Genomic DNA, 27,082 nt, shown 5'->3' with positions numbered 1-27,082 from the left:
TAGAGTCCTAGCAAATGGTCATCTGGCTGGAAGCGGAGGATGATTACAAAGGTTGAGTGAGGTGGGGCAATGAAACAGTAGAACATGCGTGGGCACCCCTGTGTGTGTAGTCACTGTTTTTAAATCATTGTGGACCAGAAGAGAAAATGCACTCTCCTGAAAGAAAAGACACAAAGATGAGACTTAAGGGGAAACTGATCAATGTCTACAAAGGGGTTTCTTAAAGGAAGAGGTCCTCAGATAAAGCCGAGTTGAGGGAAAGGAAAGGGGTCACATGAGCCTGTAAGAGTGGCAGCCTAGTGTATAGAGAAAACACTGAATATGGAGTCAGGAAATCTGGGTTCAACTCCCCGCTCTGCCACTGGTTAGCTGTGTGCATCCTGGAGATGTTATTCTCCCTCTCTGGGCCTCAGGGCCCTCCTATGTAAAAATCTACTCTAGCTGAGTAGTCAGTCTATGATGCTAATAATTTACATGCTAACCAAGTTAATTTGTAGCTAGAACATCATTATTTTTGAATCAGAAAATGACTGCAACTGTTTATGTTATGAGGCTTGGTAATTTGGGTAATTTCATTTTTGTCTTCCAGTAATGTTCTAGTGTTGTTCCCTTTGAAAATATCTAACCTATTTCTTCTGAACTTGAGCTAAAAAGGGAAGGGGTTTTGCCGCAGCCAGGGCAAAAGGATGGTAGTAAGTAGTGTCCCAGTTTGCCTGGGACTGATGGGTTTCCCGGGAGAAGGGACCTCTGGTCCTAGGCAAAATGAATGATTGGTCACCCTACTGGAGAGAAAGATGAAGGTTTGGAGATGGCTTGGAGGAATGGTCCTGGAAGGTGTCTCCTTCTGTTCCCTTTCTATGTGGAGTTTCCCTCATTAACCCCACTGACTGCTGTGGTTTTCATTATAAGGTACTACTCCCTTATTGGAAGGCTGATGGAGGAGAAGTGGAGGACAGGCTTTAAACCAGTCACAAGCCCCCAAAGAGACAACTATAGCCAGAAAAGAAGCTGAAATGCTTGACTAGCACTGAGGCTATGGGGATTTTCCCTTTTTCTTCAAAAAAACAGAAAAGACCCAGTGGAAAAAAAAAAGTGATGAGTTGTGAGGCAGGCAGCGAGTCCTACGCAGCCCCAGGAGACAGCGCACAGCTCATTTGTTTAAATTTGCAGCTGACGGCTGCCACCTCTCTATAGGTACCAGGCGAGTCTCTAAACATCAGACAGTGAGTGACCTGGGGACACACAGCTACAGCTATGAACTACCCCTTAGCCCTGGACATGGACTTCATAAACGACAACCTGCGGGACCTGGTAAGTAGGGACATAGCGCATGATCACCCAGGATACTTGGTGATACTTGAAATGCTGAATATCTTGTGCCCAGGGCCCGAGGAAGAGGGAATAGTTGTGGAGTACCCTCCCAGTCTGGATCGGCAGAATCCAGACAGACCCATTGGCACCTGTCTTTTAAGATTTTATTTCCCATTCCATGGAGGAAACAGATAAACAGAACTGCTGCCTTAAATAGACATCCTTTAGAGGGGATTGGAAGTACGGGTTCAGGTCCTACATCCTCCCTGACTTGATATGTGACCTGAAACCAGTCACTTAGCCTCTACATTCTCTCCTTATCTCTTAGGACTGGAATAAGGGGCTACACGGGAAAGTACTTTGGAGTATTTCTTAATGTCAGGAGGCTGTCATTACTAGTCGACCCATCAATGTATATTTATTCATCTCTTGCTCTAACATATCATCGGGACACTGTACTCTGTGTTCGATGGAGAAGTTGAGGAACGGGTCTTGGCCCTCAAATTTGGCTCATGGTCTAGCCAAGAAGAAAAAAAATCACTCACCAGAAGCCAATAGACAATGATTATATGCTAAACTGAGAAAGTGTGAGACCAAGTGATCAGCATGGGAGGGGACCCCAGTAGGCCAGAGTCAGGGGGCAAGGGATCCCAAGTTGGTGAGTGAACTCTGTGTTAAACCTAAGGATGTATTAGAACATGTTGTAGACTCCCTCAAAGGCCTGGAATTTCTAAAGAAAAGGTATTCTTGGGTGGGCTTAGAAAATGGTCCCCAGCATCACTCTGCCCCCCACCCAAGTCTCTCCCATGAAGTAGAGTGGTTCAGTTGGTTCAGTTGTCACTGGGCTCCCAAAGGATGTGTGTGGGGAGCAGCTCAACAAGGGCTCCTGTTTATAGGCAGCAGAGGACTGTTTTAAGGATATTCCAGAAACTTCTTTGTGGCCTTTTCTCCCTTTCTCCTGTGGCCAATGGTTCTTCTAGAGAAAGGACCAGTCTCTGAGATGCACTCTGGGCTGGATCATGAAGGATCCAAACCCTTCCTCTTGTAGCCACCAGATCACCTGACTTTAAACTCACCCTGAGATGTTCTCCGACCCCCTCCAGCTCCCCAGGCTGGAGTCTGTACTGTAACTGCAACAACTGTGTTCCCAGACTTGCCTGGAAAAGTCTGCCTCTCACTTTCCCAGATCTTAAGGCTTGGAAGAATAAGTAGAACATGGGGAGAAGAAGGTGAGGAGAAGGGCTAATTACCCAAAGTCTGACCTCTTATATCCAATCCCCAGATAAAAGCAGAGCCATAACCATCAATCTTATCAGACCTGCTGCATAATTTGTGAGGCCCAATGCAGAATGAAAATGCAGGGTGTCTTGTTTTAAAGTTATTAAGAATTTCATGATCGCAACAGCTGAGCACTAAACCAAGCGTGGGGCTCTTCCAAGTACAGGGCCCTGTGTGACTATGCAGGTTGAACGCCCATGAAGCTGGCCATGAGTCTAATAACAGTCTGGGTAATACCCCAGATCAAACTAAAACCCCCCTTCCCTGACAAGGCAATGTGCTCCCACCTTGGCCCCCACTCCTGGCCCCTGGGCTTGCCTGTTTAGGATATTGGGTGTCTTCTTCTGCCAGCAGCTTCAAGCTGACCACGAGCCCTGACCCAGTTGGATACCATAGTAACCTACCCCAGACCTGGCTGGTCCTGGCTTCTGAGAAACCTCAAGAGTTTCCCCTAACTGCACGTCTCACTCCACTGCGTGACCTACTAGAGACAGGTGTGGCTGGGGGAAGGGAGACAGTAGGGTATGTCCCATATATCAAAGAAAACCTACAGCCCAGGGAGAGAGACCTGGTGACTTTCTTCAAGTCATATCTCAACTGAGTGGTCTTAGACCAGGCGTCCCACTGGGCCGGAACTCTCTCAGTCAGGGTCTATCCTGGAGTCCAAGAGTCCTGTGACCATCTGGGCTCTGGAGCTCTTCTTCTACCAGCTCTCAGTGCCTCGTCCCACCTTTACTTACCTCCTGTACACTCTCTACCTAAGTTTGTTGCCCCTCACAAGCACAGACCCTTTCCTTCCCCCTCCAGCCACTCACAGCAGGGCCTTGCGCAGTTTTGATGTTCTCCCTGACAGGGCCTGGGCTGGAGTGGCAGAGCAGCAGAAGCATCTTGCAAGTAGTGTTTCTCAGCATGTAGTGACTGATTTGTGGTGCATTAAAGGTCTTAGCTCCCCATTTCTCTCTGCAGTTAATCTAGCTTCTCTTCTTTTTGCTTCCTATTCCCCTCCCTGTCCTTGTACAAACCACGAATTTGTTCACTTTCCTGGAACACTGGGTTCTATACTCTAGTGTTGGGTGAAGAACTGGGGGCTCTTGGCCATAAGTCAAAAGTTAGTCATCCTGTTTTTGCTTTCTCCTCTTGAATTCTAAAACCAATTCTAGCTGCTCAAAATGTCCACTTTCTTAAGGTATACTACAATTCCCATGAGTGAAGGATCCAAACAGAAAAACAACTAGATGACTAAGTATAAGAAACAAGGAGCCAGGTCCCTGGGGTGTGCATGCCAGGGACCCATCCTGCTGAGAATACATATGTAGGCAGACCTAGAAAAGCCTCTGTCCATAGGAACCTTGATATGAGAGCGTGGAGCCTCCTTTTGACAGAACCAGGGACTGGGGCACCTACGGGGAGGGGCCAGTCATAAACTCCAGCCCCACACTGCATACCAGCCAAGAGAGGAAGTTGCTATAAAGGGTCCTGCTCCAGGGCCTGGTTTCCCCTGATCCCTCGCTAGTCGTGGCCTCCATAAGTTATGACTTCAGTGTGATAAGAGAATCACAGGCTACAAAGCCAATCCACATGTATCATCTTATTTCATCAAGCTGGTGTGAAAAAGAGGAACCAAAACCAGCCCAGGCACTTCTGGGCTTTATCTTGGGGGAGGGTAGGATGCCCCCCAACCAGGCCAAAAGTCCCAGAAGAACCCTGGTGGAGTAGGCACCACCTGGATGTGATTGGAGGGATCAGAGATGAGGAACATACCCAGGACCAGCCTGGGGAGGGGCCGGCATTGGGGCAAATCTGGGCTCAGGTGCACCATAGTCTCCATCAGGAACTCTTGCCTTCCTTGAGGACACAGACTGGCTGGTCCACTCTGGCACAATGGCATAAAAAGTGGCCATGGATTTGACACTGAGAATCAGAACACAAGAATGAACATTCTTTCAGAAACCATGGGACAAAATATCTCAATCAGCAGTTACCCAAATGATGGTTTCAAGAGATTGCTGTACACACCTAGGAGACATCTACCTGTCCTTCAGACTGTGTGACTCTGTCTCCACAGTGCAAATTGATTTGGAGTGCCAAGGAGTACCCCCTTAATCTTAAATGCTCAGTGCAGAGATTGGGGTAGTTTAAAGTCTCCTCCCAGAACCACATCCAAAGTAGTACCATATTTCTAATGGGTAGAGATGGAAGAGGAGCTTGGCACACTCCCTCCTGAAGGGAAGGGGCAGGGAAAAGGGGAAATTTGACAAATGGCAAACCAGAGTCTCAGATGGTCTTTTGGGAGTGTGGTCCTCCAAAGGAAGAGTGGGCTAAGGGGTACAGAATTCTACCCTCACCCTTAGCCCAGTCTCATTCCTCCAGAACCCTGCACCCCGTAAGCCACTGAAGGGCAGAATGAGAGAGATGCCCAAGCTGGTCCAACTCACAGCTCTTGAGCCTTGGCTGGGAATATCCAGACAGGGGCATAAAAGGAGCTGGAGCCCTTATGTGCTCCCTGTGGCTGGAGAGATGATCTGCATGTGTGCGCAGATGCCTCTTGCAGCCGGTACGACTCAGGTTCCGGGAGCCTTGGGCTTCAGCCTGGATGAGCCATGCACGCAGCAGCCCTGCCTCTCTCCTCAGGGATGAGTAGCAAAGTCAGGCTAGGGCATTCACTGGCTGCAGAACAGACAGGTGAAAGAAGTAACTGGCTCCCACCCAGGTGCTGAGCTACCTGAAGATCATGTTGAGAACCAGCTCAGCCCTAGGCAGGGCAGGATAGCCAGAGAACCTGAGCATCTGGGATCTGAGAGGGAGGGGAATTTGAGAGCATGGCCCACCCTCCTTTCTGGGGTAGGACTCCCTTCCCACACACTGGGGCTTAAACATTCCTCTTCCTCCCAAGGACCCCAACCCATTGTTGGACAGTTCTGCCTGTTACAAGGTTCTTTCTCCTCTGACTGAAACACCCACAACCCTAACCTCTGCCCATTTCTTCTGGTCTACCCTCCAGAACCATACACAATAAGCCCAGCCATCCCTGTTGCCTATGGGGGCTCTTGCCAATCCTTAAAGAAGACAGTTTTCCAGGACTCAAATCTTCTCTTCCCCAGACTCTACACCTCAGTACCTGGAAACGTCCTATCAGGCTGGAATTTCCAGGCCCCTCAGCAAACTGGTCACCCTTGTCCAGACCAAACAAACTGGGTTGGTGCCAGATGCCCCCCTATGGGTTCTGTTCACCTAGAGTGAGATAACAGTAGCACATCTGGTAGCCACATGACCCCGTTGACTCATCTTAAGCTTGCAGTCAAAAAACTGTCAGGTCTTTTTCTCATCAACTGTCTGTCATCAAGCCAGATCTTCCCTAACTTGTCCCTGGACAGTTGACGCTTTAAACCTGAGTCTACCTCTCTATATTTTCCCCTATCAGTTCCAACTGGCCAGTTTGAGCTCATAATTCCAGATTGCAGAGAACTCTGCATTATCCAAAAGTGTCCTCCAGCCATGTCATCCAAGACAGGGCAGAGAGTGTAAGAGGAGAGGGTCCAGGACAGAAAACCCCTGCCCCACCTTGCTGACACATAATCCCCGTCAGCAAATGTTTGCTGAGCTTCACACTGGCCAGTGCAGGGCAGTGAGGCCGTCTTATTATTTGGAATCAAATGAGGCTTGGAGACATTAATTATACATGGAGGGGCCTGGGTCTTACAGTGGCTCCTGAGGAAAGAAAGAAGGGAAGGGCAGAGGGAGGATTGGAAGGACGGAGAACAGTAACATTTGTAATCCCACCACACCTGCACTTCCATCTCTTCCCCCCATCCTCCCTTCTCCTGGCCCCTCAAAACCAGGACAGACTGTTTTCTGCCCCATCGCAGTGCTCACAGCCATTCTCCACCTACATTCCCGGATCTGCACTCAGCTTCATCCTGGTCGTCATGTTTTCTTGCCTTCTTTGCCGCACGGGTCCTTGGCCTCTGTGTAGGCTGTGGTCTGCTGGTACCTGCCTGTACCACACATTATCATGGCCTCAACTGGGCATGTCTGTGTCTATACAGAGTACATGCTGCTGTCAGAGTGTGCGTGTGCGTGAGCACACAGCTTTCCGTTACCGTTCAGTCACACTACCCGCATTGTGTTCCCTCTGGACATGAATCTTGGAGAGCGCCCTTCTGTACCCCACTCCTTATGGTATTCAGAACTCCTGATTCTTCACCTCCCACCAGGCCACAGCCAGGCTTGCTTGGTTTGGAGAAGGGTAGGGGTGCCTGATCCACTGGGTATGGGAAGTGGCTTTAACACGTGCCACTCCCAAGCCCCCAAAATGTCTGTTTGACACCTCCTGCTGAGATGTACTGCCAACTCCCAGCACCCCTCAAAACAGCTTTCTCTCTTCTTCCCCTCTCTGCACTTTGCCAAACAAATACCTCTTGACAAGGAGGAAGAGACAGCACCCCCCCTCCTAACCCTCCTCTAAACCTGGGTTTTCAGGAGATGAGGGCTCCGGTCCTGGGGACACATCCAACTGTACTGACTTTAAATGAGAAATAAACCAATCAACCTGGATGCTTTAGAGAGTAAGGACTTGAGTGTTTCTCATTAAGGGCCTCTGGCCAGACAGGCTAAGCCCTCCTGGCACAGCCAGGTTCCCACCACTGCCAGGGTGGTGGAGCCCAGCCCCACTGACTACCCCAAGCCCTGCATCTCTCCTCCCTCTGAATTGCTTTGTTCTGCATGAAGACTGCTCATCTCACTGTTTTCCCCTTTAACTCCTGCTGAATTCCAGTATGAGTCACACGGTTATACTCAGTGACGATAATGTAAATAGCTCCCAACACAGAGAGAGAACCCAAAATAGGTGCTAAGCTATCAAGGGCATTGGGAGGGACTGAAGAAGGGTAAAAAGAGTGTCTGAGTGTCCACTGAGGCACAAAGAGAGACTTGCCTAAAGTCCTAGACTACAAGGGCCCCTGCCTGGCCTTCTCTGGGAAACTGCTCTCAGAGCAAACCAGCACACATCTGTTGCCTGTCCCTTGTGTGTTAAACACATGGCATTGAAGGAGGACGCAGAAGGCCTGCCTCCAGGAACTTGCCATCTAGTGAGGAAATAGACATCCCAACTCTGAGTGCTGTAATAAAGGCACACGTAATGCAAAAAGAGAGAATGTGATTCCAAGTAGAAGAGCTAGGAAGTATGTAGGAGGATGTTACTGAGTGAGGCCTTGAAGGAAGCATAGGAATTAGGTAAGCAATTTTAGGAAAGACTACTCTGCAAAAGGAAGAGTTTGAGCAAAGCTTTTGAGACCAGAATGTGCTGGGGTGACAGGGGTGGGCGGCCAGTAGAATGATGAGCCTGAAAGACAGGGTGCCTAAAGCCATGAAGCAGAAGATGACGTTTGAAAGGTCAGAGGAATATACATTTTGTAGAGATTTAAAGGCACTTTGGGGGCATTTAGACCTCACCTGGCAAGTCCAGGGTTTTCAAAACAAAGTAGAATCATTTTCTCAAGCAAAAGCTTTTGTGTGAAATACCATGTAAGACAAGAATAGAGATGAATAGGTTTAAAGGCAAAGATGGGAGACTGGAGCCTGTGTCGCCCTCTCCTGCCCCAGCCCCAGTGAAAGAAGTCCATGGAATCATGCTGCAATATTGCTACAAAACTTAGCAATGTGGGTTAAACATCTTTCCCTAAGAAAACATGTAGATGAACCGCACTTCTTTCTGAGCACTGCCTTGTATTCTATCTTGTGAGTGCATTGAAGTTGGCTCACGCCAGGCTTCTATTGATGAGCTTTCTCACAAATGCGACTTTTTCTTATAATTGGCTTTGCTATTCAATGTGAAATTGGAAAAAAAAAAGACACATTAAGACAGAAGAAAAGGAAAACCATTGTTTGGAGGTAAATCGGGAACCAATAAAGGACTTTATGCAGGACACCAATATGATGGATTTGTGGGTTGGAAAACTCATCTGTCCTCTGCATAGGAGATGGACAAGAGTGGAGACCCACAGAGAGATGGTAGTCTCGAGCATTAGGGTAAAGAAGGGCTGGACTGAGGTGATGGCAGAGGGATGCTGGGGTGGAGGGTTGGCAGATGTCTCTACCATTGTACTAATGTGTCCCATCACCCCCTTTACACGCCCCAGGGACCAGAAGGAAAAACCAAGTTGGGGAATGGGTCTGTCTGCCACTGACAGTGAGTGTATGGACCCACAGCTGAGGGTCCTGGGTGCCAGTGCAACCACCCCTGCTTGTGTGGGACCCTCACTGTCATGGAAGGAGGGAAGCATGAGATGACCCAGAGCCATGGTCCAGAGTACCCTCTCCCATCCTTTTCCTCCCTGGGCTCATGGGTTATAGAAATGTCTTTTTGAACCCACATTAGTTGGTTATAATTGGTTTTGAGATGCTGTGGGGAGGGGTCTGGTTAGGGAGGGGTCTGGTTAGGGAGGGGTCTGGTTAGGGAGGGGTGGGAAGAACAGAGCTGGGAAGTGAGGAAGAGCAGGTGCAGGGGAACAGCTGTGAGTGAAAGGTATGAAAACATGCACCATGTCTTCCTTTGTGGTTAGCTGGGTAAACAACCTGAGTGCTGGGGGGAGGAGGGAGAGGGAGAGAAGGGCGTTTCCGGAGGCAGGGTGGGCACATCCCCTTCACTTGGAACAGGCTCCCTCCCTCCCCACTGTGTCTTCTTTCTGCCTCTCTCTTCTGTCTCTGGGCTTTCTGCTTCTGAAGCTCTTCTTGCTGTCAGCAGAGAAGGGAGAAGAGCAGCGACTGTGCTAGTGACGGGCAGGCACTGCTGCCTAGTGGTGGAAGGATTCGCTCTGGCGTGAGATCAAGTGCGTTCAAATAGACCTGATCTTTAGCGAGACACATTGGTATAAATAGGGATATTACATACCTTGAGCCTGTTGTGCGGGTGAAATGAAACAGGAGGCTATTACTACAATTTCATTTATAATGAAGACAGACAGGAATAGGGGGACAAATAAAGAGGAAGCCAACAGGACACATCAGCACCCACCCCATCAGCGGGATCCTAGGTTTTAGTATCCACTGTTCTGTTTAGAATTGGAACAGATGTCTCCTTGTCGCAACTAGAGCCGTTCCCAAACTGAGGTCCTGGGTCCAGCCCCTGAGCCAACAGCTTTCCATACCTGAGGACATATAAACACAGACTAACTTACAGGTGCACAGCCATTCAGAGTTTGTGAAGCATGTCCACACCATATATCTTCTTCTATCTTCATCACTTTCTTGTGAGGAATTAGTCCCTTTTAGATGAAAATTGAAGTTGGAAAAGGCAAAGTGATTTGGGAATTGGGATTTGGTCAGTGAGACATATAGGGAGTACAGGGACAAAATCAATTAGCCTGAGGGACAGGAAAAATCTACAAGGGAATCAGGGTCCCTCCTGGAGAAGAAAGATGAGTCCTCAGTTCTCTGACCTCCTGTCTTTTTGCCTTGCATTACAAGGAATTTGGTAACTACAGTGACAGCACAGAGACGTCCCCAGTGGAAAATCACATCTGCTCTACAGTCGAAGGCCCCCTCCTCACCTCCTTCAAGGCCGTGTTCATGCCCGTGGCCTATGGCTTCATCTTCCTCCTCGGTATGATGGGCAACATCCTGGTGCTGGTGATCCTGGAGCGGCACCGGCAGACGCGCAGCTCCACGGAGACCTTCCTGTTCCACCTGGCGGTGGCTGACCTCCTATTGGTCTTCATCCTGCCCTTTGCTGTGGCTGAGGGCTCTGTGGGCTGGGTCCTGGGCACCTTTCTCTGCAAAACTGTGATTACTCTGCACAAGATCAACTTCTACTGCAGTAGCCTACTCCTGGCCTGCATCGCTGTGGACCGCTACCTGGCCATAGTCCACGCCGTCCACGCCTACCGACACCGTCGCCTGCTCTCCATCCACATTACCTGTGCGGTCATCTGGCTGGCAGGCTTCTTCTTCGCCTTGCCAGAGGTCCTCTTCGCCAAAGTCAGCCAACCCCATCACAATGCCTCTCTGCCACGCTGCACCTTTTCCCAAGAAAACCAAGCCGAAACCAATGCCTGGTTTGCCTCCCGCTTCCTCTACCATTTTGGAGGGTTCCTGCTGCCAATGCTGGTGATGGGCTGCTGCTATGTAGGGGTGGTACACAGGCTGTGCCAGGCCCAGAGGCGCCCTCAGCGGCAGAAGGCAGTGAGGGTGGCCATCCTGGTGACAAGTGTCTTCTTTCTCTGCTGGTCACCCTACCACATCGTCATTTTCCTGGACACACTGTCGAGGCTGCAAGCCATTGGCAATAGCTGTGAGCTGAACAGCTATCTCTCTGTGGCCATCACCCTGAGTGAATTCCTGGGCCTTGCCCACTGCTGCCTCAATCCCATGCTCTACACTTTCGCTGGAGTGAAGTTCCGTAGTGACCTATCACGGATTCTGACCAAGTTGGGCTGTGCTGGACCTGCTTCCCTTTGCCAGTTCTTCCCTAGTTGGCGCAAGAACAGTCTCTCTGAGTCAGAGAATGCCACTTCCCTCACCACCTTCTAGGTCCCAGCCTTCCTTTGTTTCTGCCTTCCTTGGGGGATACACTGATGTTGGAATCCCTTCCAATAGGAGCTGGGATCCTAAGAGCTCACTGTGGCTCATGTCCTCAAATGGGACAGCAAGATGAACCAACCTCTCTCCGGGACATCCCTGCCAGCTCTTCTCCTCCCAACCTCAGGGCTAGGCTAGAGTCCAGGGAGGGGAAAGCAGCCCAAAGGAAAGCAAATGATACCTGTGCCCATCGGCATCACCTTGGGCTGATAGGACCACACTTTCTCTCATCTTAACCATCCAAAGCTCAAGAAACTATTTCTGTCTTTGCCAATATGGAAAGTCATTCCCCTCCCAGAACTCACACTCCATTATCTTATGGGCCACTGTCTTCCACAACTACCCACCTCTCCTCCCACCCCACCTCTCCTCCTACCCCACCTGCCAAAAAAGCTAGAAGCTGAACACCAGGGGATGGATGGAGATAAAGGCTGAAGAAAGGCCCGCTGGCAGCAGAGAATTGCCTTAACAGGTTTCAATCCTTAACAAACACAGAGATTCTGCCAGGCCACCACCCTGCAGCGTCTTGACCAAGCAGGAAGCTCAGACTGACCCAGTCCAGGTAGCTGCCCCTGATTCTGAACCAAATGGTGCTGGGCCAGCTCTGTGTCATGGGGCCCTGGAAGGTCTGCAGACTGAGGGTGGACTCCATGCACCCTCAGAGACCAGCCAGTGTCCTAGGGAAAAACTAAGGCTGAGCAAGAAGAGAGGAACTCAACCAGGGAAATAAAAGAGGAGGTATAAGTACAAACCAAAGCCAGCCATCTTCTCTGCCCAGAGTGGAGAGCTCCCAGGGCTGGCCAGGGGTGGCTGGATCCAGGACCCTGGTGGTTCTGGGCACTGATGGGTTAGGAGGCAGACTTGTTCTTCCCTGTCCCCTCCCCATAAGCTACACAGCCAGGGGAAACTCCTCAGGCAGCAGAGGGGTCCCAATCACAACAGAGGAAGCACTTAGCTAAGAGTCAGAACAAATATGTAGACCCCCTAAGGAGCAAGACAGAAAGAGGCCTCTGGGGACCATCTCATCCAGCCCCTGCCTGGAGGCGAAGCCCAGGGCACACTGTCTCTCTGGGCCTCAACAAGAGCTACCTGCAGCATCCCCTTAGGCTGGACAGTGAGAGAAGCAGGCCTGGGCAGGGAAGTCCCCAGGCCTCAGGAAGCGGAGCCCTGCCCTAGAGAGGATACTACTCAGATGGAACCAGGGGAAGCTGCTCCACGCTAGCTCCCCACCCGCCCACCAGCCAGCCTGCCCTGGGGGGAGGTTCTCCCTCCCTCTGCCCAGACTGTGGTCTGGCTGGAGTGGAACAGCAGGGACCCCTGCACTTGTTGAGGGCAAGTCTGGGTTGCCCACTGCCACGCAAGCCAATCAGCCAATCTCCCTATGAGGCTCCCATGAGGGAAGTCAGAGCTGTTGACCCAGGGCGCTGTCTTCACAGAACCTTGGGGTCCCCCTTTTTTCTCCTAGCGTCCAACAAGAAGCTGGGCAGTGGAGGAGCCAGAGACAGAAGCAAAAGGCAAAAGGTTGGATTTTTAATTTTCTTTTTAATAAAAAGGCACCTATAAAACAGGTCAATACAGTACAGGCAGCACAGAGACCCCCGGAACAAGCCTAAAAATTGTTTCAAAATAAAAACCAAGAGGATGTCTTCACATATTGTATTTATATATTTATATATGTATATTTATATAATGGTACAAAATGGCTGGGATATGGCCATGGATGGAGGGAAGTAGGCTGGCCTGTGTGGTTCACCTTGAAAAGCTAATCTGATGGGGCAAGTAGAAGAGGAGAATGGGGAGAGCACTGGGCCCTTTGCAGTCTGACCCCTCTCCCCTCCAGGCAGGAATCAGTTTGGGGAGTCTTGGGTCAAGGATGGGGGCTCACGGGCCCAGGGCCCAGGTTGAGGCAGGGCTGGCAAAGCGCCTGGCTGAAGCGTAGGTGGCCCCTCGACACAGAGGCCTGGGCTCTGGCCCCTGGAAAGTGCTGGGGAAGGCAGGAGCCTGTAGCCAGCCCGAGGAAGCGCTTGACCTGGCTGACGGTGGACTGAGGACAGCACCAGACTGGGAGAAGTGAGGGCAAATTCCTTTTGTGTCACAGCTGCCAATGCGAAACTAGGCCTTACAGGTCAGGAAGGCTGGAGATGAGGGCCATGGCAGAAGACACCTTGTCTAGAAATGGCCCCTGGCCCTGGGGACACGGTAGAAATAGGCCTCAGCCAGGGAACTGCCTTGCCACCTCACAAGGCAGGAAAGGAAGTGAGAAAAGGAGAAGTGTTTTACTCCTGGGGCCAAGAGGGGCAAAACACCCAGTCATGTATGGCTTCAGCTCTGACCAGAGGTGGGTGGGGAGGTCTTTGGGACCGAGGGGAAGGCAGTGACTGTGCCTGGGTGGGCACAGAGCCCCAAGCCCTGGGCAGAGGGGTCTTGCCGCTGAATGGGCAAAAGAGAAAAAGCAGAATGCTCCCCTACTCCCTGTCCAACACTTTTTCTCTAATCCATCCTCAGGGAACAGAGGCTGGAGGAAGGCAGGCTGGGCCAAACCCTTTTCTTTCCTCCTTTGGGGACAGAAGTAGGTGACAGCCTCTGAAGAGTCAGGGAGGGCCCTGGCATTTACCTGGCCCAGGGCTACTGCAGCTGGCACAATACTATCTGGGCAACCACGCCCCTCCTCCAAGGCTCCACTCAAGGCCACACAGTCTCCACCTTTCTCTTTTCCTTCATCCCAGGCTGGGAACCAAGGACTTCAAGTTCTGGCTAAGATGTAGCAGCAGAGGACACCAGACATCCATAACCTGGAAGCCAGGAGCCCATGTCACTGTGTGGGACAAACATGGATGCACGAACACAGGTTCTCCTGGATGACTCAGCAGCAGTCAGGCTGCCACCCTGGGGTGGGTCTCAGCCTGCCAGGGCTCACCAGGTGGAATCCTAGGTGGTCTGACCTCAGTTTAGGTGGGCGTAACTATGTCATTTCACCATTTGGGGAGAGGACAGGAATGGTATCCTTTATGGACACAGAGACACTACAAACAGTGGATAGGTGTGTCAGACTGCACGTCCCTGGGTCCAGGGGAATGGAAGGGGCAATGATTTGAAGGGGGGAAGGGTTTCTTTTATCCTTTTTGTTGTTGTGTGACTTCTATCAAAACACAGAAATACAGCACACACACAAACGGGCACAAAAGTGCAGCGCTCTATTTACAGCTACGGCTGGCTCCTGCCCACCTGGCCAGCTGCCTGCAGGGAGAGGTGGGAAAGGGGACCAGCCACATCAGCAGGGAGAGGAAAAGAGGCAGGAAGACCGAACTGGGTGGGAGCAGAGAAACCAAGAGGAAGAGAGTGAAGCTGGAGCAACGAAGATAGCAGCAGAAAGAGATAGAGAGGGGACACTTCACCTCTCCTCTCCCCCCCAGGGATTTGATAAAGGACTCCTACAGCATAGCTGAACAAGGGTGGGTAGAGACAGAGAGAAAACAGGCTCCACAGAACTTGAGAGAAGTGGGGAAGGGGAAGCCCTGGTGGCCAAAATGGAACAAACCCCAATCCGATGTCCCCCACCCCACTCTGCCACTCCCCACTGCCAGCATATCTGGTTTGCACAAATGCCACTCCTCACATGAGCCCCCTCCCATCCCCTCCACCAGACCCTTTGACCCAGGCCATCCCAACACTGGAGGGGAAGAAACTTTTTTCAGGTTATCATATTTGCAATATTGCCCCAGCTCCAGCCCCCTCAACAGGGAGTGCTAGAAGGGCAGGTTGGCCATGCTGCCCGGTGCAGGGAGGTAGCCCATCTGGCTGTCCAGAGATACACTGCGCTGCCGCAGGGGGTGGGACACCATGAGGTTCTGCTGGGGTGGAGGGCCCATGAGGGGACCCTGCGGAGAAAGCATGTGGGGGGGCTGGCTGTAGACCTCACCCCCCACACCCCGTTGCTTCATCAGCATGAAATTCTGCTGGGTCATGAGGCCTTGTGGAGGGGACATGACCCCCTGATGCAGGCCGTGGGGCACCATGCCCTGCTGTGGGGGCACACCTGTCCTGCCCAGCAAGGACATCTGTCCGGGGTGGCACATGGACATGTTGAGCCCCCGCTGGATGCCCTGCTGGCCTGGAAGGTTGGAGGGCCGTGAGGGGGTCTGTTCCGCCATCATGTTCTGCAGGTTCATGAGATGCAGATTGGGGGGCTGGGCTTTGGGGGGCTGGTTCTCACTCTTGGGGAAGTACTGGAGGGTGCTGCTTGGCTTCTCAGAGGGGATGATCCTTGACAAGTCGAACTCAGGGATCCCCGTCGGGGTGGGCCGGATCACCTCACTCAGCTCAGGGTCGTTCAGCACTGATGCCACCCCCGGAAGCACACCTGGTGGGTATGCGTCGCCCATACGCCCAGCCATGCCTTTGCCCATCAGGTGCTGCTGTGGGGGCATGGGGCCGGGCGGCTGGCTGGGTAGGTCCTCTGGGGGCAGGGGCATGCCTGAAGGGTAGTGCGGCTGCAGGCCAGGCCCCCCACCCCCGCCCCCACTGGGGGCCATGGCACCATGGGGCTGCTGCAGCCGAGGGGGGAAGGGCATCATCTGGGATGAGCTAGGCACAGCGCCACAGGGGGCATTCAGGGAGTCTGGGCCCCCTGGAGCCATCATCATGGAGTTTTGAGGGGGTCCTCCTGTCCCCTGAGCATTAGGGTGTAGTGGAATGTTGGAACCCAGAGGGGTGGGGGAGGGCAACATGGTAGGTGGAGGCTCATGGGACAGGGGCTGTTGGCCTGGCAGGTTCATGCCCATGGGGCTCTGGGAAGCAGCTGAGTTCAGGTGCATCTGGTTGGGCTGGTTATTGCTGATCCCTATAGGGAAAGAGAAAAGGGGGTGAGGAACTATGTGCACCCAGCTGGGGGAGAGTGCTGAACTCAGTCCTCCCCCACACCCCAGTCAGACTGGTGCCAGGGGTGAGGACTTTCAACATTGGCCTGCCCTGGCTGGGCGGGAAGGGACTTGAGGCATTTAGGTTAAAAGCCAAGAGACCCAGGTTCTGGCCCAGTTTGCCATGGACTCACCATTGGATGCTGTAAAGACCACTCAAGTGCTCTGGGCTTGGTTTCACTAAATGACTACTCGAGTGGGAACTGTGTCCCAGGACATCACACCCCCACTCCCAGGGCCCTCTGAAAGCACATAAAAGCCAGCATGACCACAGGGGCCATTGCTGGCCATGCCCACTCTCCCCACCCCCAGTGCCGACATCAGCTCTTCTCCCTGTGGCCCCCTTCCTGTTCCCGCACCTGGCCCGGAGCCCTGCGGAGGTGGTGGCGGGGGTAGCAGGGGCCGGTCGGGCAGCAGCTCGTCATCTGAGGTGGCGATGGTCTTGATGGCATTGTGGTAGAGCGGGGTGGAGCTGGGCATGGCATACTTAGACATCTGGGACATCATCAATGACAGAGGGTTCTGGGAAGGCGTGGGGTCTGGGGAGGAAGTGAATGGCAGGCTGGGGTTCATGAGGCCGCTGGGAGGGTTGGCGGGAGGCGCTGAGGAGCTGCTCCGGGGACCGCTAGGCGGGAGGGCACCTACAGAAGCGGGGAGATAGAAAGACCAGGGGGTGACTGGGGAGGGGAAATGAATCTGGCTGTTCACATTGGGGGTTCAGGAGAGGTCAGCTCCCAAATCTCCACCTGCCTCCTCCAGGCACACCTACCTCTATTCAGATGTCTCACTGAACACAGACCTGCCCCCTGCCCCCCATTATCACTACAGTTCATTTTTCTTCAGTTTCTGCAGCCTCAGGGCCCTGGGCAGTGGGGAAGATCCCTCAAAATGCCTGGGAGAGTAACATGTGCTCCTGTGAAAGCCCATACACAGCTGCTAACATCTGCCCCCAAGCAGAGCCATCCACCTCTAGGCCCCAGTAGATGCCTTAAATCACGCCCCTGCCCCAGCATGAACACACCACCTGAGAGACTCCCAGTTTCAGAGTCCAGTGCCCACTTGCCTGGCCCAGCTGACTCACCTTGCTCCATGTTGCCCAAGGTAGTAGAAGAATTCATGTTGAGAGGCGGCTGCTTGTTCTGGGGGACCCCAGGGCTGGGCATGGCTGTCTTGGGAGAGGCAACCCAGCCTGGAGAAGGCACCGCCATGGAGGGAGACTTGAGCCTGCTGGGAGAGCCAGTGGGCGAACGGACACTGAGAGAGGAGCTGAGGACCTGGGGTGACTTGAGAGGTCCTGATGGGTTGGCCGAAGGTAAGGGCACCATCTGTGAGGGAGTCTGGGGTGACTTCAGGTTGGCGGTGGGCGATGTGACCAGGGGTGAATGCACTTGGCTAAGGGTGGGCGACTTCAGGTGCCCCATGCCAGGTGAGGCCATCTGATTAATACTGATGGTGAGGTCCGAAGGCCGTCTGCCCAGCCCCCGATTTGGGGCTGAATGCACAGACCCGGGAGGATTGGATGCAGCGGGCAGAGGCATGTGACTGAGTCGAGTGGTGCCCACATTGCCTAAGGGCATTGAGCTCTGGTCAGGGCTGAACATGTCTTGGGTATTGCCCATGTCCTGGGGCAGGGCTTGGTAGGCTCCCTGGCCCCCCGAGAATCCCTGCTGGCCCTGGTTGGGAAACTGCGAAGGCATCAGCATCTTCTGCGGGCCGCCCATCATGCCACTGCTGTTCTGAGCCCGCACTCGGGCCATGTCCTCAGGACTGAGGCCCTGTGGCCCCATCATATCCCCAGGGCTCCGCATCTTCTGTGACATCAGCATCTGCTGCTGTGGGGTCATCTGCACATTCAGGTTCATGTTCATGTTCATGTTCACATTCATGTTCATGTTGAGGTTGCCTGGCCCCATGGGTGGGTCCACCTCCCTCAGCCCAGACTGCCCCATGGTGGGGCTCAGAAGGCCCCGGCCTCCGCCAAACTCCATGCCCATGGGAGTGCCTGCCAGGCCCTCGCCACCAGCCATCTGTCCGGGGAACATGGCTGGATCCATCTGCCGGTGCGCCTGCATCATCCGCTCCATCTCCACACCCTGCCCCATGCCACTGCCACCAGCCATGCCCAGGGGGCGCTGCATGCCCAGAGACCGCTTTTCCAGCAGCTGGTGCCGCAGCAGTTCCTCGCGAACCCGAGGGGTCATGAATCTTTCAGCTTCACTCTGCCCACCTGGGTAGGGCACAGCGTTCTGGGCAAAATTGCTGGGTCCCCCTATGGGGGGCAAGTCTTCGGTCCAGCCCATACCCGGCCTCACAGGCCTCTGCATGGCATTCACGGGCACCTCCATGGGCAGGCCTTGCATGCCCCCAAACCCAGGCACCCGTTGCATCTGGTTGCCTGGGAAACGGGGGCCGGGGAAAGGTGGTCCACCCCGGAGCTGCATGGGATCTTGGACATCCATGGGCCCCCGCAGCTGTGCACCCATTCCAGGTGGCCACTGATCCCCTGGCTTGCTGTGGTAGGGAGGTGGGGGCCCCCTCACCATCATGCCCCCCATGCCCATCATGTCCTGCAGAGGGCGGCCCCCATGCAGCCCAATCTGCTCCTCTTTCCGTCGTTTCTCCTCGTAGTACTCTTCCTGCAGCTTGCGCCAGGCCACCTGCTCAGGCGTCAGGCTATCCTGGCCCAGCCTCTGCATCATCATGTTCATCTGCTGCCCCATGTCCCCACCCGGGGGGTGCCCAGGCACTTCATGCTCCAGCGGGGGGCCCCCTAGGCTCTGTGTCTGCGAAATCATGGACTGTAAGGGCTCCTCATACTTCTTCAGCCCACTGGGAGGGGCCGTGGGTGGCTGCTGGGGGGCAGAAGGGGCTTGTGCTGGTGGTCCCCCCTCACCTGCTCCTCCCGGGGGTCCCTTGAGGAAGGGCTCAGTCTCCCCGCTGCGGAGCAACAGCCGCTCAATGTCTCGAAGTGTCTGGAGGGAACGCTCCCGATGCTCCAGCTGCTCCTTGGACAGGCCCTCTGAGCCCAACAGGCTCCGCTGCCCATTTCCTGTGGGGGCGGCCTCCCCTAGTAGGGCAGGGCCAGGGGCACTGCTGGGGTCTCCTCCAGGAGGCAGTGGGTTGTTGTTGGTAGCAGCTGTAGGGGTGTTAGGGTGGGTACCCCCAGTCCCACCACCCGTGCTGGCAGCTCCCACTGAGTTGGGTGTCAGGTCCTGACTGGTGTCCTCAGGAGGCCCCTCAGAAGGCAGAGCAGGAGGGACACTGCCAGGGGCTGGGGGTGGCGGTGGCGGCAGTGAAGGTGGCTGGGCCTGTGGGGTGCCTGCTGATGGTGTGCTCAGGGGTAGTGGTTCTGGGGTAGGCGGCACTTTGGGGGCCTGCAAGAGGATAAAGGCAGAGCATGAGATAGGTAAGGGGACGCCACCAGCCAATCTGGCTGTTCAGGGATATGCCACGCCAGGGCCAGGTACCACACTCACCTGGTCAAGCTTGGCCCGGGGCACATTCTGCTGGTGGTAGGCGAGGATGGAGTCGGCCCGACCCTGCAGCACCGCCTCTGCAGCCCTGAAGAGGGGTCAAGCACAAATAGCTCAGAGAGGTAGGCAGGAGTGAGCCCTTCCCCTCACCCTTACAAACAGGCTCCCATGTGCCTGGCATTCTGAGGGATAATTATAAATGTGATTCCATCTAACCACCACCTCCCTAGGAGGAAGGTGTCATACCCTCCACTTTACCAACCCAGGACCCCTGTAGGCACTCACTCAGGCCTCCAGGCTAAGGGGTGCTGGGTATATGGAGAGGATTGGTCTGCCCTGAAGCACTTACGTGTTGGCCAGGTGGGTGGTGAAGACATACACGAACTGTGAGGGAGTCTTTCCAGGAACACCCCCGCCCCCGCCCCCGGGGGCATCAGGCCGAAGGCCTGGCTGGGGTCCATGCGGAGGGCCTGGTGTACTGCTCTCACTGAGGGGGAGTTGGGCGGCTTGGCCAGGACCCAGCTGTGGGGCCGCCATGGCTGGATCTGCTACATTACAATCTGCACGAGAGAAGAGAAGGAAAGAGGGTAAGCAGCCCAGATTTAGAAGGAAGAACCAGCTGGCACCCTCATTGCCCCATACCAGAGATGTCCAGAGACAGAGGCTCACTGTTTTACAGCTGGTGCCCACAGGTCATTTGTTGCCACACTCTGGTGTTTTCACTAGAATGGGTCCCATACTTAACTTACCCTAGACTAGTCTTTAACCAGGATGGAAATTGTGGGGACCATGTGGAGCAGAGAGAGAGGAAAAGTGTGACGCTTACAAACAGGCTCCCATGTGCCTGGGATTCTGATGGATAATTATGGATGTGATTCCATCTAACCACCACATCCCTAGGAAGAAGCTGTCATACTCTTTACTTTACCAGTGAGGAAACAGCCTCAGAGGGATGAAGTTACTCTCCCAGGGTGAGTAAAGACAGTCAGTGTAAAGCCTGCTCTTAGCCCAGTTCTGGCCTCTCATGCTACCGTCTGCATACGTGTGCACACACACTGACAGGTGAGAGGAGAAAGCAAAGAGGTTGCACACATTGATGATTCAAACAATGGATGGTTTTTCATGCTAGCCCCACCACTAACTGTGTGATCTTATGAGCAAGACACTTCATTCCACTAAGCCTCAGTTTCTTCATCTATAAAATGGAAACACTAACTCCCACCCTGCACAGGGGGCAGGTCAAAGAACTTCTATATTTTTATAGGAGTTTAGAACCAAATCACAAACTGAAAAATCATTGGGAAAACAGAGAAAAGGCTGACATCATAGGTGCACTCCCAGGGTGGACTAGCCACCAAGAGAAGCTTTGTTCCACAATCACAAACTTGACTCTAAGTCCCAGCCTAGAAAAGATCTACAATTGGTCATTAATGAGTCTAGGTGAGTGAGTGGACCCATTCCCATGCCAGGAAAAACAAGTTGAAGTGCCCAGCCTGCACACGGGAAATTACAGCACTCTCAGTTTGTACAAGGCCAACTTCATGAAGTTGCCTCCCTTGAAGCAGGGCACCAGCCACTTTCCCACAGGCCCAGTGTTAAGTTCCTCTCCTTGGATAAACCTTCTCTAACAGTCCTACCTCATAGGAGCCCTGGTCTGGACCCTGTCTCTCCAACTTTATACAGAATAACAGAGCCAAAAGTTTGTGGAGGGTAGGACTTGAGAACCAAGTTCAATGTGTGAAGGCTATCCTGGGGAAGAGGGAGGGGTGTACTCAGAATACTGAACTAGGACTCGGGGATACAAGTTATGGGGAGGGAGGCAGGATTTATTTCAATAAGGAACTTTCTAGTACATTAATAACAATAATAAAAGCTAACACTGTTCTAAGTATGTTATATGTATTCCTCATTTATTCCTCATACTAACGCTGAGGGAAATATTTTTACATATGAAGAAACTGAGGCCCTTTTCCCAATTTACACAAATAATTCATGGAAACATGGAATATAAACCAAGGTGGTATGCTTGAAGGGTCTGTGCTATTAACCTCTACATTACATTGCCTGCCTATTAAGAACTCTTCAAGAATCTAATGGCAGGACAGCCAGTTCGCTCAGTGGTTAGAGCACAGTGCTCATAACACCAGGGTCGCCAGTTCGATTCCCACATGGGCCAGTGAGCTGCATCCTCCAAGACTAGACTGAAAACAACTTGATTTGGAGCTGAGCTGTGCCCTCCCCCGCCCCCAACAATTAGATTGAAAACAACGACTTGACATGGAGCTGATGGGTCCTGGAAAAACATACTGTTCCCCAATATTCCTCAATAAAAATGAAAAAAAAAAAAAAAGAATCTAACGGCAGTACAACTAAAGTAGTAACAGTGGTTGCCTTGGTATTGGGCATAGAATGTTACCAATATCTCCTTTGTATTTCCATGTGTCTTCCAATGTTTCTACAATGGTGCAGTCTAATATCAAAAAACTGAATGGGGTGGGGTGGGGTGGGGTCGGTCCTTAGAGATAGTGACTACTCCCATCTGTCAGTGATGGGTTCAGCCAGGGGCTCACGAACCGCCAGTCAGTCCCTTGGGGGGAACCTAGGGCCAGATGACCTTTAAAATCGCAGCCAGCTGCAGTAGCTTCAGTATTTGATCCCATGTACTCCATACACATGGTCTGCTTATTTTATGAAGATTTTTTAAGTCTGTTTCCTCCTCTGCAATAGGCATCATAATAACACCTACCTCACAGCGCTGTTGTAAGGCCTAAATACCACAAAGTAGCAAAGTGGCCAGCATGTTTTTTTTTCTTCCTTCTAAGTCCTCGCCTTCAACAAGTGAACAATTTGACATTCTCTGGCTAGCTTCTTATGCATTAAACTATTTCTCCCCACCAATCAGCTGTAAACTTTGAGGGAAAGCACCAAATAAATTTGTATGGGTATTTCCAAGGCAGGGGGCCCCATCAGGCCCAAATAAATTCTGAACAATAAAAGAATGAGGAGTGGGCATCCACTCACACCCACACTTCGTACTGGTGAAGCACTCTAGGTACTTGCCAGGATTCAATTAGAGGTTAGGGAAGGACACCAGAGACACAGCCAGTGTCAGCTCACACCCAGGCTTAGCATCACAGAGCCAGCCCACCTGTCCTGCTCCCAGTGATGCCCTCTCTCCACTGACCAGTAGGTGGCAGCATAGGCCGGGAATTCATGGAAGGAGGTAAAGGTGGCAAAGCCAAGAGAGGCCACCCAAGGTTCACTCACCGCTAGGAAGAGGGGGCCACTGAGCACCTGGGAGGCAGGGGCAGAGCTGTCACAGTGCAGAGTGGGACAGAGTCCGCGAGGGGGGATAGGAGAGAAGGAGCCTGGGCTCCTGACCCTTGCTCTTTGCTCAGGTTGTCTTCTAAAGCCCTAGGTGAAGAGAGGGAGGCTCCCTCAGGGCAGCCATGGACCACAGCACCCTGGCATTGATAAGCACTCACTGTGGGCGGCCCCAATGGGCTTGTCCTCCTCCTCGCTGTCTGGTCCTGAGCACCATTCATCCCCGCTGTATGGCTGCTTCCGCTCCAGCACACACCGTCGCTTACTCCGGGGTGCCACCTCTGCCCAGGCAGGACAGAGGAAGGCAGGGGTCAGAGTGAGTGTCCAGAGTACCTGTCCTCCCACATCCAGGCCCATTCTCCCAGATGCCCCACCCCAGAGGGTACTGCCCAGGATATGGTGGGCACTTAGCCAGCCCTTGGCCCCCACCACAACACCATTTGGTTCTGATTTCTCTACCGCCCTGCTGTCTCCCCTCCCCCAACCAGCACCAAGCACAGCATAATCCCCAACCACAACTGGTTCTAATTAGGAATGGGGGGGGGCTGCTGCTACTCTTCCAGGCCAGTGCCTGCTCAGCAGCTCCCACCAGCCCAGATACCAGGAGGTTCCTGAGATGTGTGGGTCTGCTCCTCACCCAGAGCACCTCCCTCTTCCCCTCTGGGGGCTCTGGTGGGAAAGCAGAAGAATAAGACTGACCAGAAACCCCATCACTGTGTGTGGCCCCTCCATGGGTGGCACCTAAGGATGATAAATCTCCACCCTGGCCAACACCAATCCTGAGAGAACAACCAGGTTGGTGGGTATAACAGGGGTAAGAGAAAGGTGCCCCTGCGTAAATGCAGGAGAGGAGCAGGGGATGAGGATTAGGCAAGGGAGACAGAAAGATGGTCTCCCAGCAAGTTTGGGCGTTGGACTGTGGAATATGGTGGGATCTTGGGGATCAGGAAATGGGGTACCTTTGGCCTCTGAATCCAAGGATGGGGTCCCAGACTCTCGCTGCTCTCCGGAGTCAACAGACACGCTCCGCTCCCTCTTCACTTTGCCTTTGAGTGAGCTGAAAGGGGGCACCCCTGCCTGGGTGTTCTTCAGATTTGAGTTGCTAGGTGAGATCTGGTTGGCCTTGGCCCCATGGTTCCCCGCCCCCACGCCCTTCGAGCCCAGGTTGCAGGTGGGTCCTTGGTTCACATTCTGGTGCTGGGATTGGGCCCCACCATTCCCTGTCTTGCCATGATTGGTCACCTTATTTTCTGGGTGCATTGGCTTGGCTGGGGCAGGGGGGCAGTGGCCACGGGGGGACAGTGGAGGGCTCCCTGGAGCTTCTCTCCTCCTGGGGTGGGGTAACCTGGGAGGTGGGAGAGACATAAAAAGTTAATCTTGCTAGGGACTTTTAACATGCCTTGATTTTAAGTTGCCCCATCCTGCCTCACCTAATGGTAGGGGAAGTAGGGGCTGAGCATCTTAAGACCACCAGCTATTCCCTACCTCCTTCCATGGCTTCTCAGACAAGGGCAGATACCCTTCACGTTGGCGAGTGAAGATGGGCAAACCCCTCCACCCCCAGCCCCCACAATTCAAATGAAAACCAGGGCCTTTCATTGGCAGAATCCACCCACAGCCCCAGCCCCAGCATCCATCAAGCTGCAAGCCTCCATGGCAATGCCCCGACTTCCACTAGCACCTGACCAACACCTAAGCATCCTCTCTTCTAGGATTTGCTGTCTTCAGATGCCAAGGTCTCAAACCTCAACTTCCATGTGTCCCACACCAGCAAGGAAGGGACACTGGACCTGAGGGTCACTGCTCATGCCCCAATCCCATTCCCCTGGGGACCTGGAGAAAAGCACACCAGAGTGGTACCCACTGGTCCAGACAGCTCCCCAGAGCAGGAGGGGGAAAGCCTGAAGAGGGTTGGCAGGCAGGCCTGGCGGGCAGGCACAAGCAGGAGGAAAGGGGGAGGGGAGTGGTGTGTGGAACAGACTGGAGTGCAGCTCGAAGACAAGGATTTCTGCAGCCTAAGCTGCGGTCCCTTTAAGATCCAGCCCGCTCCCCACACCCCCTCCCCTCCCCGGAGACCTATTAATAGCCGCTGGAAAGATCACATCGCAGGAGAGGATATTTATCCCCCCTCATTCCATACCAGCTCAGATTTATTTCAGCTCTGCTGTCCTGCTGCTGCCGCCTGGCCCTGTCTGCAGGCTTCTCCTGGGAAAGGGGAGGAAGGAAGGCACAGCCCCTTCCCTCTAGCTCCCACCCCCAGCTAGACTAAGGCCAGAGGGCACCACTGGACCCTACAGTGGAGTAGGGGGTAAGGGTTCTGCTCAAACCTTTTTTAAGAGGAAAGGGCTAGAAGGGACTAGAACAGCAGGCTTCGCTGATTGACATTCCCCTCTGTCCCCAGGGCCCTGGCACTAAGGCTTTGGGCTCCTGCCTCTGGGCAGGCCTTCCCATTCTGACCCCCCTTGGGCCCACTGGTGACCTGGAAGCCAGGTGCCCAGGGAGGCTCACTCTCCAAGCCAGTACAGCTCAGCCCCATCACCACTGGGCCCTTCCCTTCCCCGCACTCCACACACACATCCCACCCTCCACAACACCCACACACCTTGTCTTGTTAGCCAGGATCCTCATGGCTCCCACACACAGTGGGGCTACGGCCCCTGTGCGTGCCCAGGGCCCAGCCAGGTACTCGGTACTGGAGCACGGACTGCAGCAACAAGCCCCAAAGAGAAAACTTGTGACTTGGGGAGGGGGTGTAAGAAGGGGAGGGGAGAAGGGAGGACCCAAGAGCCCTGGGACTATGGAACTGGATAGGGTAGGGTGGGGACGGAAAGAATGGACTACTAGGTGGGGTCTCAATTCTAGAGGCCGGTCCTATCCCAGTCCTCCTGCACTTTACCCTCAGGGAGCTTGCAGTCTCTAGCAAGCCCCCATCCCCACCCCCGGGCCGCAAAGGCAGAATGCACTAAAAGGATAGGTTGCAAAGGTGCCCATGTGGGGTGGCCATGAGGTCTGTCCTGGCTCCCTAGGGGACTCCCGCTCCCAGGCACGCCCCTCACCCCGGGTGGGGAACCCCTCACACCCAACACCACCACCCCACGCGCTACACCCCGCCCCGGACACCCCCAGCGTGTTGGGAGCCGGGGATGGGAGCCCTGCTCCGCCCCCAGCTCGAGGCCTAGCCCGTGCCCATCCCAGCAGGCCCGGACCGGCAGCGAGAGGCCTGGCGGGGCCCCGGGGCTGCAGCTGGGCTCTTCTGGAGACCAGTAACGCTGGCTCAGATTCCTCCCCGACCGCAAGAATGCAGGAGCCTCCCCTCCCCGCCCCCTCCCCAGCACCCCACCCCGCCCCCCTCGGCTGAGCCAGAGCAGAGAGGCAGAGCAAGCAAGCCAGCAGGCGAGAGAGCGGGAGGCGGACAGGACTGCAGCTCCCCTCCGGGCCCCGCACGCGCCGCACGGACAAACACACTGTCCAAGGCCGCTAAGGCTGGGCGCCCCACGACGGGGCCCGGGTTCGGCTTAGCGCGCGGTGCTGCCAGGCAGGGTCTCCGAGAGCCACCAGTACCCGAACTCTGACTCACACACACTCACAGCTCACACGTGGACCGGGAAACAAAGACACGCACGGAGCCCAGGAAGCTACAGGCGCGCCCACGCCGAGCCAGCGGAGGTGTGCTGGAGGGCGCGGGAGGCGCCGGCCCAAGCCAGGAGCCACGGAAACAGCCTGCGGCCCGCAGACACCCAGGCTGCCGGAGCGCAGCGAGTGAGTGCGCGTGCCGACTCATTGAACAGATGAAAAGACTGAGGCCCGGCCACAAGAGAGCCATAGAAAGTTGAGCCTAGTAGTCAGAGAAACACACACAAAGCCATAGCTACAGCACCAACAAACAAGGCTTAGAGAAATACAGAAGCCTCACCCTACCGCCCCCTGCCCTGCCCCCACCTCCCCCAGGCGATCCCGGTAAGGGATGGGGGGAGGGGAGGAGTCTTGAGACTGGAGCTTTGTCCAGGTGACAGGCCCAGACAGACACAGGGGCACACTCCCCCGCAGCTTCCTGCCTGGCTGCTGGAGGCTGGGCTGGGACCTCAGGGTGAAGGGGCCCCACCTGTGACCCTGTAAGTCTAACCCTAACTTAACCCCAGGGCACATTGGCCTCCCTAATTCCAGCACGGTCTCTGGAGGGAGGTGCCTCAGGGGAAGGTTTCAAAG

At 54.0% G+C, this 27,082-nt stretch overlaps 2 protein-coding genes across 8 annotated transcripts in view; one reads left to right on the top strand and one right to left on the bottom strand.

Moving 5' to 3' along the window:
* Positions 1 to 1,153: 1,153 nt before the first annotated feature.
* On the top strand, positions 1,154 to 12,813 carry CXCR5 (C-X-C motif chemokine receptor 5). The gene is made up of 2 exons (XM_019716300.2): positions 1,154 to 1,311; positions 10,054 to 12,813. The coding sequence occupies exons 1-2, from the start codon at positions 1,255 to 1,257 to the stop codon at positions 11,113 to 11,115; spliced, it is 1,119 nt and encodes a 372-aa protein (XP_019571859.2). The 5' UTR covers positions 1,154 to 1,254; the 3' UTR covers positions 11,116 to 12,813.
* BCL9L (BCL9 like) overlaps positions 12,672 to 27,082 on the bottom strand; it is a 28,891-nt gene continuing 14,480 nt past the window's right edge. For 3 of the 7 annotated variants that reach the window (XM_019716294.2, XM_019716293.2, XM_074335349.1), the window contains 8 exons: positions 25,479 to 25,580; positions 23,836 to 24,221; positions 23,038 to 23,157; positions 19,902 to 20,112; positions 19,556 to 19,640; positions 17,161 to 19,453; positions 16,439 to 16,720; positions 12,672 to 16,003 (listed from right to left, as the gene is read on the bottom strand). In XM_019716294.2, coding sequence (XP_019571853.1) covers positions 14,910 to 16,003; positions 16,439 to 16,720; positions 17,161 to 19,453; positions 19,556 to 19,640; positions 19,902 to 20,112; positions 23,038 to 23,157; positions 23,836 to 24,221; positions 25,479 to 25,504 — 4,497 coding nt within the window. In that variant the 5' untranslated portion in view covers positions 25,505 to 25,580 and the 3' untranslated portion in view covers positions 12,672 to 14,909. Of the gene's footprint in view, positions 16,004 to 16,438; positions 16,721 to 17,160; positions 19,454 to 19,555; positions 19,641 to 19,901; positions 20,113 to 22,819; positions 23,005 to 23,037; positions 23,158 to 23,835; positions 24,222 to 25,478; positions 25,581 to 27,082 lie in introns of those variants that run through there. The other 4 variants (XM_019716296.2, XM_074335348.1, XM_019716299.2 and 1 more) reach the window with 4 other exon arrangements.

The sequence above is a fragment of the Rhinolophus sinicus genome, linkage group LG06 (assembly GCF_036562045.2).
Source record: "Rhinolophus sinicus isolate RSC01 linkage group LG06, ASM3656204v1, whole genome shotgun sequence".
Taxonomy (NCBI): Eukaryota; Metazoa; Chordata; class Mammalia; order Chiroptera; family Rhinolophidae; genus Rhinolophus; species Rhinolophus sinicus.
The sequence above is the reverse complement of the archived record's forward strand: the minus strand, read 5'-3'. Positions and strand labels throughout refer to the sequence as shown.